General features: G+C 35.3%; 1 protein-coding gene across 2 annotated transcripts in view; it reads right to left on the bottom strand.

Moving 5' to 3' along the window:
* Window positions 1-1,849: 1,849 nt before the first annotated feature.
* The window catches only part of LOC148944805 (pancreatic lipase-related protein 2-like), a 124,656-nt gene continuing 104,101 nt past the window's right edge, over window positions 1,850-22,404 (bottom strand). For both annotated transcript variants that reach the window (XM_089099674.1, XM_089099675.1), the window contains exons 10-12: window positions 15,560-15,692; window positions 7,586-7,777; window positions 1,850-2,052 (exon numbers count right to left, since the gene is read on the bottom strand). In XM_089099674.1, the coding sequence (XP_088955800.1) occupies window positions 1,896-2,052; window positions 7,586-7,777; window positions 15,560-15,692 (482 nt within the window). In that variant the 3' untranslated portion in view covers window positions 1,850-1,895. The remainder of the gene's footprint in view (window positions 2,053-7,585; window positions 7,778-15,559; window positions 15,693-22,404) is intronic.

Raw genomic sequence — 22,404 nt, 5'->3', positions numbered from 1 at the left:
AAATGGGGGCTCAGGAGCCTTTGGGGCGCCGGGGGCCCTTTGGGAATCCGGAGAACCTTTGAGGGCCGGTGGCTTCCTTCGGGGTTGGGTTTGGGGGATCGGAACCCTTTGGGGTTGTGGTAGTGGACCTCACAACACTGTTCAAATGGAACTTGTGTGGTATAACGACCACAGAGTTTCACTCTCAAATCCTCTTCTAAAATCATCTTTTAAATCATCTTTTAAAATGTCTCTAACTGTTTCGCCGAAATAATTCCATAACCTGTCTAAAACGGTTTCACCCAAATAATCCCTAAACGTAATTTCAGCGTGTTCCTTTTGTTTTTGGCATCTCTGCGCTGACGCATTTCAAATTACTAAGAAACCTGATTCCCGCGCTAAAACAATTCATCGCTAAGATATTTCTTGGAGAATTGTTTCCATGGCGTTTGGTTATTAATATCTTTTGGAGTTCGACCAGTAGAGTTGTTTCCGAGGCAAAGACATTAATGACTTGGATCTATTCCTGGAGAATCGTTTCTAGGTGAAAATTTTTAAAGTCTGACAGATGATGTCATTGGTTGATTGATCTGTCAAGAAAGGGGAATTAATTTGTTGTTTTTAAGAGGAATTATTGATTCACGATAGGGGAATTGAGGTCGACAGCACAGGTGTTCCAAATTTCTGGAAACTCATAACATTCGCTGAGAGCGTGCACTTACAACAACAACAACAACATTGACCTTGATATTCGCTGAGAGCGTACACTTACAACAACAATAACATTGACCTTGACATTCGCTGAGAGCGTGCACTTACAACAACAACAACATCAACACCTTTGGAAATTTAGGTCATTGACACACTTTGATTACGCAATCAATTTCTCAGAAATCCATTTCCCCTAGGGACTCTATGCCCATATATGGTGTGCAAAAAGTTGTAGGTGGCAGCAGGGGTGAATCGTGGGAGTCGGACCCCCCTTTCTACTTATGTAATGATTTCTATACGTTTTAAGTATTAATGGTGGTCCTTTCTTTTCAGCTGAAAATATTTTTTTTTATCATCCACAATATACGATAATAAGGGATGTCAAAAGCAAATTGATGGTCGTAGAATAGTGAAAGCGGACTCCAAAGAAAGGATATTGAAAGTTAAACTTTCAATTTTTTATGGTTTGAAAGTGACCCATGCACTTAGAAGTGACAAGACCCTTCTTGCTTTTGGTTCCCATCGTGGCGTAACAAGAAGCAATAATTAAAGCCAAAATGGTTACTGCAGTGAGAAGATGAATAATACCCTGAATTAACCCCAGTACGATTTTAAAAACGAAAAGAAATTAGATTAAAAAACAACATATTTTCAAATCCAAATCAAAGAAAACATTGAAACTAAAAAATGGCAGAAATTGTATATGAGGAAGCTGTCACCCCTTTGACCCCCCACTTCTTTTACGATGTTGTTTGAGTTTTCCTACCAGTACTTCAAGGACAAATGTTCTAATGAAAATATGTCGTGATAAAAAAAAAAAAAGAATTCACAGAGTCACGAGAACTAGTGAGTTTATATATTGGCACTTGCTTTGAAAAAGAAGGTTTTATTTCGAGTATTTCGAGAGGCAACCAGAAAATAGAATTTATATAATCACCAACTGGCAATATTATTGACACTCTAAAGTTCCTTAGGTAGACTAATAGTTTAATTTTAGCATTGAAGGTGAGAGATTAGAGGGGACAGCTCCCTTCATATGCAAGGCAGTTTCTGTTCGTTTTCAGTTTAATGTTGTTCTTTAGTTTCATATGAAAACTTGCTTTCTAATTTAATTTTCAACACACGACATACCATTTCTCATAAACTAATAATTAAGAAATATAAAAAATATATTTGTTTGAACAAAACATAATATCACAGTAAGATCAAGAAAACCTTGAAAAAATGCTTAATCTATTTTTCAGCTTGCGATACCTAAGACTTCCTTGTGTGTACTGAGTCTGGATTCGACATTCCGTGTCTTCGGCTAAAACGGTACGAATTCCTGACGTCAGCATAACATCGTTCCCACAAAGAGTAAACCTGAAAAAAACTTTCGTATAATGAGCAAATAAGTATGTACAACCCGCAGCTCAGGACCCTTAGTCCTCATACACTTATTTCATTAAACACTTTTTTTTAGTTTATACATAATGACACTGCATTTATTGTCACGTTTTTAGATTAGTTAGTTTGGTTCGTTTCTCTTTGCAAAATAAAATCTGCAGGCACACACAAATACGCACACTTCATTTTACGTACACGGATATGTGTGGCAGTGTCTTTCGATTTTAGACAGGCCTACGGACGGACAAGCACCATTCCAAAACAATTATCTGATCATAAAAACATTAAAAATCTAAGATAATAGCTAGAGGAAAGTGAAAAAGTCTAAGGAATTTTCTATTCTTTTGAGTTGATTAAATAAAAAGCAAATTTTTTAAACTGAAAGTGAGGAGCAACGATAAAACTTAAAACAAACAGAAACTATCCCGCATATGAAGGGGTTTGCCCTCCTCAAACCCTCGTTCTTTACGCCAAATTTTCAAAGTTCTCTAAAAATATTTCTAACTAAAATTCACCCTTGTGTTTTAACAGTCCCTCTTAAAGGATTGTGACAAAAAGTCAGCGAGATATATGGTTTTTACACTATCTGCAACTGTATCAAATATACTTCATAAAAACTCTATATACGACACCGATTGTTTTTGAATATAAAATTGTGTTAAACCCCCCCCCCCCCCCCCAAAAAAAAAATGTCGAGATATGCGGTTTGGCCTTGACATTGTCGACAAAAAAGTTATAATTTACAGATAATATAAAATTGTGAGGTGAGGGGATTACTAGACCCCAGGACACTTTTCTGGCTGCTTTGTTGACAAAGGAGAAAATATTTAAACAAAATTGGCAACTTCATGACAATCAACCCTTTTATGTTTACTGCCTTTCAATGAAAAATTTCTTCAGTTCTGAAAAAATGAAATAACAAAAACTAATATTAAAAATTGTTTTGAGGATGAACTCTGGATCCCCAGGAAATTCCCTTTGGTAGCTCTGCTAACAAAGGAAACAAATATAAACAAAGTAAATAATTATGTAACAATACTTCCTTTTGTATTTACTTCTTAATAAAAAAAATTTCCATCAGTTAGGAGAAAAATAAAGACACGAAATTCCTTTTCTTAATAGAAAACATAAATGTTTCGTTAGCAACATGTCTATTTACTAAATTAAAAAGAATAACAAAAGTGCATAAGCTGTAACCCCTTCAAAAGGGGCGAATAATGAAAATTTTATTCTACAATTCAGCATATCTTACAACCCTGGAACCGAGGGCTCAATAAAAAGGCATAGCCTTATTTTTTTGTCTTGTTTCTTGGGGGGCTGGAATTAATGAATAATAAATGTATTAATTAATCCTAATAGGTGTTTCACTTTCTACAACAAAAGTTTTTTTTGTACTTAAAAAGAGCTATCTATTCTAATTAAACGGCCTTTGTGATTCAATGGTTTGTGATTCGAATAAAATTTGAACTTTAGCCTAAAGAGCGAGGCATTGACTAGGGGATGAATCCTCCCTCACATACGTATTAATTTCTGTTCGTTTTAAGTTTTAATGTTGCTCCTTACTTTCAGTTGAAAAAAACTTATTGTTTTTTTTATTCAATAGTATCAAAGATCCTTGGTTCTGCCTTGTCGACTTTTCAATCGGGCGTATATTGGAAGAACAGGGCAAATAATATTTGTTCATTTTCGCTAAAAGTAAAATAAACAAACAAAAGTTCTTGATTCGTTGGGACCCATGGCAAAACCTGACCTATGTATTTATTTGCTTCGAAGTCGTAATTATCTGCTCAGTTTTTTCGTATCTGAAAATATTTTGAAAAAACGAAATACTCGTTTTTAACACTGAACCTTAACAGTGAATATTTATAATTTTTACAGAAACTAATTAAAAAAATTTTACCACAAAATAAGTTTTTCAAAGAAACGTAAAGAACTCCACTAAACCAAAAATGAGCAAAAATAAAATCAAATAATCTACCAAGCGTGAAACTAACACAAATCAGCATCGATAAATACATGAAACCCAAAACGAACAGATATTACAAGAAATAACCGATTCAAACTCAAAGTAAGCAGAAATTAAAATGAGTAGGGCTCAAAACCCCTATGCCTTCCCAGGGCACTTTACTGAAAAAAATAAAAATGAATGTGCATTGTCAGTTTAATATACATATACTGACATTTAGTAATCAAAATGTTAATATTATTTGATTTATTAAAGTTATAAAAAGTAAAAACATTTATATTTTTTCAGTAAAGTGCAAATTATGTTCAACCTTGGAAAGGCATAGGGGTTTTGAGCCCTACGTAGGGGAATTATTCCTATTTGAAGTATCTACGACAACGCTTCCTATAAGAAAACCCTTATATGCCCCCAGGGCATAACTTACAACCCTCGCCCTGAGGGCTTTGAGGGCGACAACACCCTCAAAGACCTAATTTCCAGGACTTTCAACTATGTTAAACAAAATGGATATCTCAAAATTTTGATTGGATGTGTTTGGGGAAATAGTGGGCGTGAGAGAGCGTTAGTTGCCTTCCAATTACTTTCAACTATTAAAAAAGGCACTAGTCCTTTCAATTTCCAATCGAATGAGCCCTTTGAAGTTTCTACGGCAAAGCTTTCAATAAAAACCTTATATGCCCCCAGGGCATAACTAAAAACCATTACCCTGAGGGCTGGAGAGGGGGGTGGGTGTCATCCTCAAAGACCTAATTTACAGGACTTTCAACTATGTTAAACAAAATGGCTATCTCAAAAATTTGATTGGATGTGTTTTGGGAAATAGTGGGCGCGAGAGGGCGTTAGCTGCCTTCCAATAACTTTCAACTATTAAAAAAGGCACTAACCCTTTCAATTTCCAATCAAATGAGCCCTTTTGAAATTTCTACGGCAACGCTTTCAATAAAAACCTTTTATGCCTCAAGGGCATAACTTAAAACCATTGCCCTGAGGGCTGAAGGGGGGGGGTTTTAATCTTCAGAGAAGTAATTTCCAGAACTTACAAGCCCATTTAACAAATTTACTGTCTCAAAATTTTGGTTTGATGTGCTTTGGGAAACGGTGGGCATGAGAGTAGTGGTAGTTACCCTTAAATCACTTTCTACTATTAAAAAGGGCACTAGCCCTTTCAATTTCCAATCGAATGAAGCATTTTTGAAGTTTCTACGACAACACTTTCTATAAAAACCGTGTATGCCCCAGGGCATAACTCACAACCCTTGACCTGAGGGCTGAGAGGGGGTTGTCATCCTCAATAGTATAATTTCCGGACCTTTCAACTACGTTGAACAAAATGGCTATCTCAAAATTTTGATTGGATGTTTTTGGGGAAATGGTGGGCGTGAGAGGGGGGTTACTTACCATCCAATCACTTTCGACTGTTAAAAAGGGCACTAGCCGTTTCAATTTCCAATCGAATGATTCCTTTTTGAAGTGTTTATGACAACGCTTTCGATAAGAAAAACCTTAAGTTATTCCCTCAGGGAATAATTTAGAACCCTTGCCCTGAGGGCTCTGGGGGGAGTCCTCAAAAACATAATTCTTAGACTTTTTAACTACGTCGAACAAAATGGCTATCTCAAAATTTTCTATTGGATGTGTTTGTGGAAATGGTGTGTATGAGAGGGGTGTTAGTTATCCTCCAATCACTTTTGACTACTAAAAAGGGAACAGCCCTTCTAATTTCCAATTGAATGTGCCCTTTTTACAACATCACTATCCATAAAAACTTTGTATACCCCCAGGGCATAACTTACCAGCCTTGTCCCGAGGGCTCTTAGGGGGTTATCATCCTCAAAGACCTAATTTCTAAAACTTTTAACTACGTTGACCAAAATGGCTATCTAAAAATTTTGATTGGATGTGTTTGAGGAAAAGGTGGGAGTGAGAGGGGAGTTAGTTGCCCTCAAATCACTTTCGACTATTAAAAAGGGCACAAGCCCTTTGAATTTCCAATCGAATAAGTCCTTTTTCAAGTTTCCACGACAAAGCTTTTAATAGAAACCTTATATGCCCCCAGGGCTAACTTACAACCCTTACCCTGAGGGCTGAGGGGGAGTATCATCCTGAAAGATATAATTCACGGAGCTTTCAGTTACTTTGAACAAAATGGTTATCTCAAAAATTCGAGTGGATGTGTCTGGATAAATGGTGGGCGGGGAAGTGGTGTTAGTTGCCTTCCAATCACTTTTGACTTTTAAAAAGAGCACTAGCCGTTTCATTTTCCAATCAAATGGGCTCTTTTTGAAGTTTCTACGACTACGCTTTTTTAAAAAAACCGTATATGCCCCCAGGGCATAACTTACAACCCTTGCCCTGAGGGCTGTCGGGGGGAGGGGGGGGGTGTCATCCTCAAAGACCTAATTTCCAGAGCTTTCAACTACATAGAACAAAATGACTATCTCAAAATTTTGATTGGATGTGTTTGGCGGAAAGGTGGGAGTGAGAGGGGGGCAAGTTGCCCTCCAATCACTTTCGACTATTAAAAAGGGCACTAGCCCTTTGAATTTCCAATCGAACGAACCCTTTTTGACGTTTCTACGACAACACTTTCTATAAAAACCTAATATGCCCCCAGGGCATAACTTATAACCCTTGCCCTGAGGACTGTGGGGGGGGGGTGTCCTCCTCAAAACATAATTTCTGTCTGGAAATCAACTACGCTGAACAAAATGGCTATCCCTATCTGTTTGGAGAATTGGTGAGGGTGGATGGGGTGTTAGTTGCATTCAAATCACTTTCGACTATTAAAACGGGCACAAGCCACTCCAATTTCCAATCGAATGAGCCCTTATCGAAGTTTCTAAGACGACTCCTTCGATACGAAGTGCCCTGGTCTAAGACCAATGACCAAAAAAAAAAAAATACATTGTGCCAACATCGTTCTTAACTTAGGCAGCGCTATCGCGCTGCCTATGAAATATGTTTTTTATAGTTAAACATACCCTCCTTCCCCCTAAATAGGATTTCACCTAAGTCCCTGTCACTCATCTAACCATACCGGGTATTAATATTGCTTATAGTAATTATTTTTGTATTTGTAATATTTTATTTTAAAAAAAGCTAATAGATATTTTAAAAGAATTTCTTATACCAATTCCTCCCATTCCTCTTATTTGCTCTTGTTATTATTTTCTTTCGCTTCGTTTTCATTCGTCCTGTTAATTATCATTATTCTGATTCGTTACTTCTAGAAAATAATGAAAATCACAATATTAATGGAAGGGTTTATCAATATGATTAAAAAAATTAGAAAATTTACCTTTCAAAACTCTTGGGAAATAAGCTAATAATATCAGCTTTTCTAATTAAACTTACCACGTTAATAAAATTGCCATGTAAGTAAAGTTACCATGTCAAAATTACCATGTTAATGAAATATTTTGCCAATATGATATTTAAACAAAAAATCAGGCAATTTACCTTCCAAAACTCTTGGGAAGTAAGCTAATAAGATCACCTTTTCTAATTAAGATCTGATCAAATTAATGTTACTTATTTATCTACCTTTCTCCAGTTTCCAAAGATTCAATATCTATCCTATTGACGAATAATCCAGGCTGAGAGAGTATTCTCCATGTAAAAGGGTTGAATAAATTCCTCCAGTGTCTCCATTCCAAAATCGCCAGTGTTATTTTGCTAGGCTGTGGTAAGTCGGTCATAAAGGAATAAGAAGCTCCAGGCTCAAACTTTATTTTCCTAGAAAAAAGACGGATAAAGTATTAGATTTTTCTGCTTTAGATAGAAATATTAGAGATTGGTATTAGCAAATAGCTATTTTGTGAAATGCTGGTAAATACTAAAACATGTATATAGATTGTGATAAGTCGATCATTAAGGTAAAGGTGGCTCGAGGCTTAAAATATAATTTATTTAGAATAAATAAAACTGTCCAATACATTTTTAACCGAAAATGATTCAGTATACTTACAATTTAACGTTTTATCCTAACTATGAAATCTGTAATTGCATGTAGTTGTCTCTTTGTGACAAAGTTGTGTTCAGCTGCCCTCTATCAAAACTAATTTTCAACACAAAAATTCAAAAGATTGAAATACCCTTATTTCAACACGAATGCCCAATGGTTCTTTAAAAGGTTTTCAGTCTACTATACTTTCTGATATAGGACCCCAGTATTCACAGGAGTTAAAACGGATTTTATCGGTTTCTACAGTCAAAACCTTGCGTGGATATACTGGAGATACAAAACTTACTTAGACTTCGACTTAGTTCCTTCCACGCCGTCTGGCGCATAAGGCGACAACGGTGCCTCTCCACGACGACCTCTGAACAGCTTGAGACTACAGATCTTCCAAAGATGTCCTCGCCACAGCAGCCTCTTTATCTAGGGATCGGCCAAGCGTCATTCTCTGTTATGCACGTCTTCTAATGTCGGGGGGGAGGAGGCAACACCAGACATCATGGGGGAGTATGCCATCGCCCATTAGGACCATATAGCCGCAATATCGTCATCTACTACTTAGGACTTTTTCAACTATTAGCGGTTGTTCCGTCTTTTCATGTATGGCAGCGTTCGTAATTCTTTCGGACCAGAGGATCCCCAGGTTGCGCCGAAGATAGTTATTTTCAAAACATTGTATTCGTTTCTCAAGCTCTTTCGTCAGTGCCCATGTCTCGCATCCATGCGTTAGTACAGAGACGACATTGCTATTTAGGAGTCAGAGTTTGAGCTTTAGAGAGTATGCGGCATTTTTCCAAACTATTTTGAATTTGGTAAAAGCAACATGTCAAAATTTGAAAACGTGGAAGATGGATGGAATATACAGATCTATAGATTTTGTATGTGTAACAATCTAGTTATAACCAATACGGTGTTTGGTCATAAAATGGCCCATAAGTTAACATGGTATTCACATGATGGTAAGACAGCAAACCTTATATTATGTTGTAAACCGAAGACTGGCAGGATCAATACAAGATACTAGGGTATATAGGAGTGCTGTTCTTGATGTTAAAATTAAAGATCGCCAACTTGCAGTGTCTAGGGTTAATTTAAAGCTCAAATTTCGGAAGGGTAACTACCCTTCCGGGAAGTTATATTGTTGGTAGACTCCAGGATGAGAATTTGAGAGAATCTTTCCTGGAATAGTTGAAGTTTAAAATTTGATAATGTGGAAGATGGTTGGAATAACAGATCTATAGATCTATAGCCTCTTTAATATCTATAGCTGGTCTCATAAATACATACAAGAAGATCAGAAACTCTAATCTGCAACGAGCTGTTTCGTTTCTTTTTTGTACGGCATTTTATACATTTTGTTTCTATATTTTATCCTTATCAAAAATGTTTGAAAAAGCTTTCCATGAGCAGCTTTGTAGGCTAAATTCAGAATGAAGTTAGGTTTTTTTTCCTTTTTTGGCATCCTTAGCTCTTGCATAATATCTACTTTCTGTCTAAACATCAAGACTTCAAAAAATTATGTCTAAAAAGAACTATTCCAAAGGGATAGAAAAGGTCTGGTCTTTGGTCTGGCATTTTTGACGACTATACAAAAAGAAAAGTTCATAGCTCAGACATTTGCCCTTTTTCTTATAGAAATTGTAAGAAGTTTTCTATTATCTTGCGGATTAGAAGAACATACTGAAATAAACTGGAAACTAGAATTCATCAAAACTATGAGAGGAGAATCAATTAAAAGTTTGACGTCTTCAATCTCCCTGTACAATTTTTTCTAAAGACAAAAGAAGACTGGGTAACACTAAAATTAGAAAGTTTGCAAAAATAACAGAGGCATTGAAGTATAAAACTGACAGTTATGATAATAGCTTTAGAATACTAATAAAGGGGTCAACTGACTCCAACTCAACGTTACTTTGATATTAACGCTGAGTAGAGACTTGCCAGAACATTATTTACTCCTTGGAATTAATTAGCTGCATTGGTTAAATCTCAATTTGATCCTTCTATTTTTTTAAGTACTATTTTTTTTTTCAGGCATTATGATATACCTCAATTTGTATACCCGAATTTCCTTTTTGGACAACATATCATACAGTAAGGTTGGAAAACTTCTAGAAAATTGTATAAAGGAATACAAACAAACATCAATTGCCATCCTATCCTAAAATGAATTCTCATTGCTATGCTAGACATTATAATTTACCAAAGCTTTACCTACAATTGTTTGCATAGATACTCTTTGACGTATATTCTTCACTTTTTAAGTAATGTGAACTGGTTATTAACCAGCTACATTGAACCTATTTATTATTTGATGTCTACTTTTTAAAGTGAATTGGCCCACATTCCAGGGAATACCCTTAATATCCAATCCAGACAAACAGGCTTTCCATTACCCTTTCCTAAATTGATTTACAGGAAAACATAGTTTGAACTATGTATATAATTTTCGAGGAGAAAAGTGCATAAAGTAGTGTGAAAATGGCGGGTACGATGTGGAAAAATCCCAACTACATTACAAAAAATGAGTTTCGATCAATTGATGCTGGTGATTTCTATTCTTGCTAACAAATAATCAGCAAAGTTTCACGAGTATCTACGAAGTTGTACAGAAATAATATGTTTTTTAGTTGAGGTCCATTTTTTCAAATTGGCTATTCGCTTGATTCCGGAGCACGTTTTCTTGCACGCGTTGGGAAGCTTCGACGCATACGCATATGAGTTTTTCCGCAAAATGTCTGTTAAAACTCATGGGCAGTCCACAAACCTGTTCTAGTTTTCTGCAAAAACACAGTATGAGCTAAGAAAGGATTTTTTTAATGTTTACATTCGGTGAAGAGTTACCAGAACATCATTGCTCTTTACAATTAACTGGCTACATCGGCTAGCGAGTCGTAACCGCTAACGGAAATAGAGGAATGGTAGAAACAATGTACGATGACTGTATTTTCTCCGTTTCTCTTGTTTAGTGTTTAGCATTTATCATCAAAATAATTGCTTTCTGTACCCTCCCTTGATTCTAAAAAAAACATGATGGTCTTCAACAGGCACAAGATTATAAAGTTTGAATTTATGACGGGAGCTTTAAAACACTGATAAAACAACAAAACTATGGTCAGTTCTTTGGTACTTGGGTTGGGTTAAGAAATATACATAGACGCAATACGTCATGTATTTTATGTAATGAATTTATCTGGTGTATCGAAATCGGTAAGCTGTTATCCTGATTCTAGATGCCTTCAGGTTCCGACATTAGGAAACCGTTTCTCTAATTCTATATCCATAAGAGTACCAAAGATAAAATTCTAAGTGAGGACCCTAATAAAAGGACGATTTTTCCACGGCAGCTAGCAAAACGGACTTCACTTAGATATGGTATTTGCATTCAACGGAGAACAACGAGAGCAATATTTGAACTTCAAAAGAATAACTAAAAAAGCAAGTTTTTTTTTATTGAAAGTGAAGAGCAGCATTAAACGGACATAAATTTTGTCGCGCATCCACCTCCTCAACCTGTGTTGTCTGTGCTAAATTTTTACAATGCTATACGAAAGCATTCATGAATGCAACTTATATATTTATGGTTGCTTTCGCGTATTATATTTGCCATTTGTCTTAAAAAAAACGAAACTACTTTTGCAAATACGCATTAATATGCACTTTCATCCTTCATGGATTGTGAAAAATTATCTTTTATCTCATTCCAGTTGTCCTTATCTTTGAGCAGTCGTTCTTAAACCATTTAACAGCAAAAAGTAAAACTTTAACGTAAAGGTTGAGGGGCTGTAAAGGGCCAAGTCTCTCTCATGTGTGGAATGATTGTGTCCTTTAAAATTTTTAATTTTGTTGTTCACATTCATTTGAAAAACAACTTGTTTCTTTATTTAGTTTTTGCTCATGTGTCATAACATACAAACAGTTGAAACCGTTTACAATATATATATATATATATATATATATATATATATATATATATATATATATATATATATATATATATATATATATATATATATATATATATATATATATATATATATATATATATATATATATATATATATATATATATATATATATTCATATATATATATATATATATATATATATATATATATATATATATATATATATATATACATTCTTCCTAATGAAAGGGGTCAAAAGTTAGATCCATGGTCATCTAAATATCCAATCAATTTGTCTCATAGAAAGTTTGAATATGTTAGCCTAAAACGCTTTTCATGAGCCTTTAGTTTCGCATCTAATTTAGGCCTTTAAAACAAAGGTTTTTAATTAAAAGCCTTTAATTGAGGCCTTTAAGTTTTAATTTGGTCGTTTACTTTCGATTTTAAAACAGTTTCTTTATTTAATTTGTAACAGTTTTTTATCTAGTTTATTTAGCTTCTTTCTTCTTAAGTAATACCGTACCCAAGGTTATTCCAAAAGGGCTCCGGGGTTAAAACCCCACTATTTATAGTAAATTTTAACTTTTGCAGAACAATGCTTTGATAACAAAAGTTATTTTAGTGTAGTTTTTTTTTTCAAAAAAATATGATTTTCAAAGAAAACTATCTCTTCCGCAATAAGAATGGAATGTCTCCCTCCCTTTACGCCCATATTGCGGCCTTTATCCTTTATTCATCCATATATATTCTTCAAAATGAAAGGAAGTCAGAACTTGCAATTTTTATGAAGGACTTCTCATAAAAAGTTAAAAAATTGGGGGTTAAAACAGTTTTTTAGGCCTTGGGTGCATCCTCACCATAAAAGAATCAGCGAGCAAGCACTCTGATATATAATCAAAGTATTTGCTATGTATAATAACCTCACTCTTTACAGCAAATTTTAACTTTTGCAGAGCAATGCCTCGATAACAAAAGTTAATTTAGTGCATTTGCTTTTCAAAAAATAATATGATTTTCCGATGAAAACTATCTCCTCCGCAATAAGAATGGAGTGTTTCCCTCCCTTTACACCCCTACTGCATGCATCATCCTATATTCATCCACATATATTCCTCTTAATGAAAGGTTCTCCGCAATAAGAATGGAGCGTTTCCCTCCCTTTACACCCCTACTGCATGCATCATCCTATATTCATCCACATATATTCCTCTTATTGAAAGTTCCCCCGCAATAAGAATGGAGCGTTTTCCTCCCTTTACACCCCTGCTGCATGCATCATCCTATATTCATCCACATATATTCCTCTTAATGAAAGGAAGTCAGAATTTAAATTCGTAATCGTTTGAACATTTTTGCAATTTCTGTGAAGGACCTTTCATAGAAAGTTTGGAAATTTGGGTTTAAAACAGTTTTTTCAGACCTTAGTTGCATCCTCACCGTAAAAGAATTCGCTTGCATACACTCTGATATATAATGTGCAACTCTGTGATGCAACTGGATGCAACAGATAATTTGGAACCAAGTTTCAGAGGCTATAATGCGCGCCCTACTACAGTTGTTCCTTAGGCAGCTACGTCCAATCTGCAGGAAATGAAGAGATTTACAGAAAGCCGATTTAAGCTTTGTTACCTGAGTTGATTCATTTGAAGCTTCAAAGAATTAGTTACACTGGTGCATAGATAGGCATCAGTTATTGATAAGAATTCACTGAATCCCCATGAGCAAAGATCAGAGCTTGGAGCCTCTTGAAAAGGGCTTTTTAGGCACAAAGCTGCCTCTAGATTTCATTGAGCATTCAGGTGAATAAAGGAGTAGGGGGATCACAGTTACGATTTCCCGCCTAATCTCCCTTAACTGTGAGGATTAGTTTTTACTAGGCCTATAGTATGGGTACATCATGATAATAGCTCTCCTTGTATAGTGGATTGTAGAGCTGATGTAGGTGTAGTCTAAAGGAAGATTTTTATATGCCTATCTTCAAAGAAGGGGGGGGCTAATGGAGTTCCTTATAAAAAGGACTCTTTCAAAGAGCTCCTTTTGAAAATTAAAGTGACGACTCTTTAACTTTTAAATATTTTAGACCCCCTAAATATTTTAAGGGGTACACTTTTTCGGGATCAATAATGTTTCAAGGACAATAAAAACGCAGCAGTACGAATATTAAACGTGAATTTGCTACTACATGGGTTAAGGGAAGGTGGTCACAACCTACCTCATATTTAACAGAGTTCTGAATCAAACGGTTTGTAAGAAAAACAAATGTAATTGGAAAGCGACCCTTAGCAATTGAAACCAAAACTCTATAAAAAGAAGTTCAGATCATAATACTTATACCGAATACTGAATCTAATATTTATGGTAAATCAAATTACCCAAAAATTTAGAAATTTCCAGACTAGCAAAGCGATGTAGATGAGGAGGACCGGAAAAGGACCGAACGTTCACTACTTTGCAAGGTCGTACCCAGAGGGGGGGGGTTAGTGGGGTTTGAACCCCTCCCGAAATGTTTTTTGACTGGTAAAAGCTTAACAAAACTACAAATTTTGTATGCGATTTTTGAGGTTTTTTGGTGTAGACCCCCCCCCCCCAAAAAAAAAAAAATCTTTGAGTAAAACCCCCTCTGAAAAAAAAATCCTGGGTACGGCCTTGCTGCTTTGCTGATCTTCACTTTAAGAAGAGCTAAGAAAACAGTTTTCGGGAAATTGCTTCAGAAGCGTGAGACTTTCAGATACCACCTTTAGCCGTGACAGCGGCAATCAATTGACATGTTTCCTACAAATAAAGGATAAGTGACAGGAAGCTAGGGACGTCAATAGAGTTTAAGCCTTACTTGAGTTGATCCAAAATTAGGCTTTGATTGACTCAAGTTTCGCGTTGAATCATGCGCGGGAAAAAAATCCTCATGATGGTGCGACTTGTTTATACCAAACTTTTTATTTTAGTCTTTTTACAATGTTTATAATTTCAGGTTTCTAGATATCGAATCAAATATACATATTCATATATAGCAAGTCAAAATCATTGATATTTTGGTTTTATTTCTTTGCTTTTAGGTTGTCAATATTGATTGTACTTTGTTACAGCCAAAACAATTTATAGAAACCGATTTCACATTTGTTGACAGAAATTCGTGCTAAAATGTCCCATTAATAGAGAATGAACTAAGAATACAAGCAAAAACAAACACAGAAGTGAATAAATACAAACATGGAGTAGAAGGGTGTAAAGTCGGAAGCTGAACAGGTGCGAAAATGTGACTTAAAAATATCAAACAATCAAACATATTAACCAGTAATCTTAGTATCAGGGGCGGATCCAGGATTTTTTTTTTGGTGAGGGGGGGGGGGGAAATAGGTTGATCCGATACACTTGCGTTTGAAGCAAATTTAATTAACGCAAACTTGCGTTAATTAGTTAAACTACACTACTTTAGACTATGCTAGGGGGGACCCTCGCCCCCTGGATCCGTCACTTCTTAGTATCCACACGGAGATCATAGATTATGGTAAGGAATATCCATTTTACTGTATAAGGCTAAGAGTCAATCAATTCCATTGATAGTGAAACCTGTCAAAAAAATATATATAGTTGCTATTGTCTAGTTTAGTTTCTGAAAGAAAAATACAACCCCTGGCCCTTATTCATACTTACTTCTTATTAAGTTTAATTGGTTCAGATGTCCTCAAAGCATCTCCTAGTGCCAGATATAGGAAGCCATAATCAACTCCATGGGATATACTCTCATCCGTGTCAGATATGAATAGAGTTATTCGGTAGTGATACCCTGAAAAAATTAAAGCTATAAACATGTTACTCCACGAACAACTTTTAAATGTGGCTTTATTTTCAACAAGCTGAAACTGCCCGGTGTTACTCGGGAATATTTATTATAGCTGCATATGCTCTTATTATCAAACAGCTCGAATATCTAGTACTTCCTGAAATCACTCCACAAATACCTACCCCACTCGTTAAACTTAGTTCTTCTAAGGACTTGGATCTATTGAAAGAACAGACACTATCCAGGATATCTGGCGTTTGGCGGCCGTTGGTGCATCATCAGGTCTTATTCCTGCCTTTCGTAAGAGTTGATGTAGGCTTGAACAACCACGCAGTCATTTCTACCTGGCGACCGCGAAGTTAGAATCATAAGTACCTTGACAATGAGTTTCTTCTGGCAATCGTAAGATATGCATACACCATCTCAGCGTATAATACGATACTAACTGGAGAAATGGAATCTTTATCGCATAGGTCAGGAGGCTGGCTTTTCCGATAAAGTTGTATCAGCAGATTTTGTCTATCTTTCGGAGTCTTCTCACATCCAGCTTCCTTGAAACCGTGGTTCTTGTTGGCTAAGTTTTACGTCGAGTAGGACTGAGCCTACAGACGCATTAAATATCCGCATCTTTGCGAAACGGCTAGCAACAGGGTTATGCCCCAGTTTGTTAAGTCTTCCAAAACCAGAAGATGCCTTCGCGATTCCTGCAATGACTTCGCTCTCCACTGATTCAAAAGCCACCCTCTTATATGACCCCACGAACCCCTCTAATCTTCGATTGACATTTTCATGCCACTTCTCGATATTTCCTCCCGCAAAAGCACAATTGTTAACAAAAAAGAAATAAACAGAGAACTGATTGTAAAACAGTTGGGATGACCGCTGCACTATCAAACAGATCTTTTGCATCATATTATTAAAGCTTGACAATTCTTAACTACCCCCTGCCCCCTCCTTCAATACGATTTTCTGTTTAAAACTGATTAGCTGTAAAAAAAAAAAGGCCGATTGTCTTGTTTACACTATTCAAGACAATGTGAATGCCATTTTTCTTTCAATTTTAAACAAGATTGTCATTTTTGTGTTATCACACAACGCAATCCTAACGTGAAAGAAAATTCTACTTTGCCGAGGTTCTTGCCAGTCAACCCGTCTGAATAGTAAGACAGTGTGGAAGTAAATATTGAAAAATCGACAAGAAGGCAAGTATTAAAGGAAGGGGGTCATATAGTTCTACTTGTTTCCAAGTAATTTTCCTAAATTTATTAATCGGACCGAATTAACCCCCAAAGATATATTTGTGACGGCTTTTGCCCAAAGTTAATTTTAAATCACTTTAGACTTTAAGGTTTTACTTTTGACTTGCATATTTTTCTAGAGATGTGTGATAACAAACCAGTAGATCCAAGATACAAAAAAAATTCCCATACTTACGAAGTAATAGTGAAAAACCGTATGCTAAGTTGTTTTCAAAGTGAAGATTAGAAAAAGGAAACTGTTTCAGTTACAGATGTCTAGATTAGAATAACCATTTCCGATTTGTGATTATTTCTACATTTAAAATTTATGTTGAATTTTCTTTATCGAAGACAAAAGAAATTTCAACCGCTTGATCCCATAAACAGGGGATATATTTAAGTTTAGATTATTAAATGATGCAGAGACCATTTGAAATACAAAATTGAAATATAGCTGATCTGCAGGCCACTGCTGCTACTACTGAAAACTTATTACAGCACCAAGCCCATGGAGCCCAAAAAAGCAGCTTATACTCCTCATCCACACGCACCTATTCATAACTCCAAAGTTTGCTCACTCCTATACAAATCCTATTTCATTTAGATCCCTCCATATTATGTCTATCCCGACGAGAGCGTCCCGCTTTTTGCTTGACCTCAGATAGTTTATCATAACTGTTTGGAACTAAGAGACTTCTTAATAACTATAAAACCTCCCAAAAAATCCAGGGAAAAGAAATCCCAAAAACTCTACTTGGTATGAAGATCGTGTCAGAGCCCAAGGCTCTGTTGCCAATATTAGTAAGCAAATGGAGCCAAAATACACAACGGAAATCATGCATAAGCTGAACGATCATAGCGAGTGACGATCATAGCGAGCCTACAAAGCGCTAGTTAAAACCCGTAGTAGCCAGCTCTTTGGCATACAAAATATTGGGAGTCCATACGTGTTTTCAGCTTAAATCTGTTATTATTTTAAACTTAAATTATTATATTATTGTATCATATTAAGATTATTATATTAAAACTAATCTTATCAAGCTAAAAACACGAAAATTCTATAATAAGGAATTTTGAAACCAAGAGCATCAGTGTAGACCATAAAATACCTCCAAAAAAAAACCGAAAAAAAAAATCCCCAGCCAAAAATTACGTCATAAGAAGACCAGAGATCCGAGCGACATAAGAACCCGTCTGCAAGCTTCACCCAAGGAAACTCAATGTCTGTCCCCGACTGACTCAATCCTATCCGTTTCATTCAATTTTTTTTTGGTTTTACAAAAAAATATATGAGTTTTTGAAGCTGTTGCTGTCCTTACGCGATTCGACATATCAGCCCGGGATGTTTTGAGAAGCGTCAGTTATGTGTCTTTGCCTGCTTTGCAAAACTGAAATGTTGAAGCAACTTTGCACTTAATGCTATTTTCTCTACATTCTCCATTCTTTGTATCTAAGACGTTTCTTTTCAAGAGCTAATTAAGCTTTAATAAGGCGGATTTGTTTGTCTCTCCAGAAATTAGGTTACTTGTATCTCTAAATTTTTTGTTTAATATTAGCTAACACACAGCATTTGTAAGTCAGATTTCAAAAATCATGGGGCTATCTTTTTCTCTAAAAATGAGAAATATTGTTATTGTGATTGGAATACGACATTAAAATAAACTAATAGGAATAAAAAACACGTTTCAGCATTGAAATACAGGACAGTATCTTTATTTTCCTTTTGGTTAAGTTTAGAATAAAACAAAGCTGATAATTCGCGAATACAGGTTAATCTCTTTAATTTCGCGATTTTCTAATTTGTTTTCTTCTTCGGTATAGGATACATAGCCCTTTCTATCTTCCACAAAACCATTACCAACTAATGTTGTTAGTTTTGAAATGTTGCTTTGGACCGTCGACTATACATTGGTAAAAACACTCAGGAAAACGCAAGAACTGTCATATAACAAGAACCTCGTCGTAAAGCTTCTAAAGTATTCTTCTTGATAGCACACAACCATTTTCAAAATGACACGGCAGCTGAATTCAAAATGAGATACATGCTGACATAATTAGATATCTCTAACAAATAGTTGGAGGTAATGACTTGAAGGCAAATATTGACCTGTTCCAGTAGTAACTATATATATATAAAATATGAAAATTCTTATTCAATATATTTGTAAAAGTAATATCCATTTTAACCTGATTCTTTTACTTTGTTGCGCCCTTAAATCTAAAACAAATGAAAAACGTGTGCAAAATTTATGGGTTTTTTTTTCAAATTTAAAGGTGGGTGTGGGTGGTCGAGGGGGTTTGTAACTTTCAACAATCTTTCATTTAGTTAAATTTTACACAAGAAGCCCGATTTTCGAAGTAAATACATGCCTAATCACGCGAGATTTTTCAAACTACGAGGAAGGAGTAGGGCGCTAGATGAGTATTTTCTACTCTGGTCTAATTTCCTTTTGCCAGAGAATTTATTTAAAAACAATGATTTCAATGCTGCATTCTGATTTTAATCAGTCTTGAGTCGAAAACTTTGAGTTGTAATGATTTTTTAAATGATCCAGCTGATCGACTCCTTGAAGACAAATTATTGGAGGGCAGGGCCGATTAAGAGCAATTGGAGTGATTAGGCCTAACTGGGCCCCACATTTGAAAAGGCCCCGTGTTATCATCTAAATGAACAAAAAATTGTTCGGAATATAGAGCAAATTACTTTTTATAATAATGTAAAAATAATTAATTATTAAAATAATTAAAATTATATTTATTTCACGTTCGCATTGCTTGATGAGATTTATTAACGTGTTTATTATTGTGGTAAAGCTTTCTAATTAAGTCAATTTGGAATTTAGTAAAAATATATTAAGACGCAACTACAAAGTTTCGAAATACCACTTTTTATTAAGATAAAGATACACATCCTGGAATGTGTTAGCTTGGAGGGAACTTGCTCAATAACCAATTTCCTGGATAAGTACGTCAATGAACCGAATGGAAGTGGTTGGTTTTTCATATATATACTAAGATTTTTGAGACTGAGGGCGGACTTGCAGGGTGAACCTCTGCCCATTTATTATCTTATTAGAAATACCTTGGAATATTGTCGGATTATTGTAAGTGTCTAAGTATCTTATTATATATTATTATAGTTTTCTGAAACTTTTGGTCTACCTGGGAAAACCAGTCAGAGTAGAATATATATGTATTATCAAACCTTGTATTAGTACATGTCAACTGAATAAAAAAATGGTATTATAGCCAACCTCTCTACAATCTACCTTTAGTCTCTCGAATATACCCAGCTGGTACGCCTCATTAGTCCGTCCATAGCCTAAGGCGCGCTACCAAAGTTTAATTACCTTAGGGCCATAGTTTATCTCCCCTATAAAGGGAGAATAGAGGTATCTACCACTACACCACTTAAATACCATAAAAACCATGTTACCACATTATTTGATATTCAATTAATTGGAAATTTAATATATTTATATATATATATACTAAATCTGAATCATATTTAAATATTTAATATATAGAAGCCCCCCCCCCCCTCCATAAAAAAATCCAGTCAGGTCCCGCACCTATTCGATCCAGTCTTTTTGGGGAGGACAAGTCAACGATTCCAAGCTTTAATAGAACTCAAATTTTTGTACTCGAGGGACGTGGACCTTCTAGTTAGTGACGTTTCAATACCCACAGGTGGACTGGTTTTTCGAAATTTTTAGGCTATTGATCACACAAAATTTATTACTGAACAAATAAAAACGCTAGGTGGGAAATTTGTATCCCTTTTACTAGATATTTACTTTTATAAAGCCGTTTTTTCATTATTCAGTCTTGTGTCAGTACAGCTCCTTCTTGATTGTGTGTCTCAAAAAATTAAATGAAAAGTAGTGCAAAACACTTCTAATTTTCAGAGGGACAAAGGAGTTTATATCAAAAATTAGAAAAAAACTGAACATAAATCGTATGAAAGGAAAGTAAACAAAGGTGAGCATTATGCTTAAAAATAAAAAATTTCTAGTTAAATGTGTTTCTAGTTAAATTAATTTCTAGTTAAAATTTCTAGTTAGAATTCAGTTAGGTTTAGAAAAGGCAGTGGCCGTTCTGGCCTCTCCTATGCCCGGGTTAAATCTTGATAAGACAGCCCCTCCCTCCATCTCAAAAATTTTAAGACCAGATTTTAACAACATTTTCATTTATTAGCAAAATGTTCACGTATTTCTAAAATTTGAATACAAGATATTACAAAAAACATTTTAATTAATTAAAATCTGGTCTATGTACTTTTATTTTCATAGAATGGTGTTGAAGATATGTAGAAATAAAATTTCGGATTGAATTTGCTTGTTCTTACTGCCAACTGTGCCCTCTCCTTTATTTTAATAAAAATAAAATTTAAACCTTAAAACGACCACAGAGAATAGTTATCAGTATTATACAAGTTAAACAATTTTTTCACGCATCTGAAGAAAGTTTACTTATTTTGTTGCTTCACGTACTACTTAAAGTACTGAATAGCAATAAAATGTAAAACTTGATTTTCAAACAGTTCGTGGTAACGAACTGTAAGTAAGGAGCGACCCGGCTCAATGGTAACCGAAACTCTAAAAAACGGAATTTTGATACCAATAGATACATCAAAAGAATCAGATTTTGCTTTTGATTTCAAATCCTATCTACAAAAATGTGGAATTTTCCATTTTTTGCTAGAAGAAAGACAACGGACACGTGTTAATTTGTTTTTTTTTTTCCCAGGGGTGATCATATCGATTCAGTGGTCCTACAATATCGCGAGAGGGCTCATTGGAATGGAAATAAAAAGTTCCAGTGCCCTATTCAAGTGACCAAAAAATGGAGGAAAATATGTGGGAGGGAGCTAGGCCCCCTCCCACACTCATTTTTTTCCCAAAGTCACCCGATCAAAATTTTGAGATAGCCATTTTGTTCAGCATGGAAGAAAATATTATAACTATGTCTTTTAGGATGACTTAATCCCTCGAAGCCCCCAGGGGGAGGGCTGAAAGTTATGAACTTTACCCAATGTTAACATATAGTATTGGTTATTTGGACCCGGCTCAATGGTAACCGAAACTCTAGAAAACGGTATTTTGATACAAATAGATACATCAAAAGAATTAAATTTTAATGTTGATTTCAAATATATAAGTTTCATCAAGTTTAATCATACCCATCAAAAGTTACGCGCCTGAGAAAATTTGGCTGATTTTCAAAAAAAGGGGGAAAGACCCCCTAAAAGTTATAGAACCTTAATGAAAATCACACAATCATATTCTGCGTATCAGAGAACCCTATTGTAGAGGTTTCAAGCTCCTACAAAAAAATGGAATTTTGCATTTTTTGCCGGAAGAAAGATCACGGGTGCGTGTTTATTTTTTTTTTCCCCAGGGGTGATCGTATCGACCCAGTGGTTCTAGAATATCGTGGGAGGGCTCATTGGAATGGAAATTAAAAGTTCTAGTGCC

Source organism: Artemia sp. Qi Xiang Cuo, chromosome 14 (assembly GCF_049724085.1).
Source record: "Artemia sp. Qi Xiang Cuo chromosome 14, ASM4972408v1, whole genome shotgun sequence".
Classification (NCBI taxonomy): domain Eukaryota; kingdom Metazoa; phylum Arthropoda; class Branchiopoda; order Anostraca; family Artemiidae; genus Artemia; species Artemia sp. Qi Xiang Cuo.
This window is presented reverse-complemented; position numbering and strand designations above follow the sequence as displayed.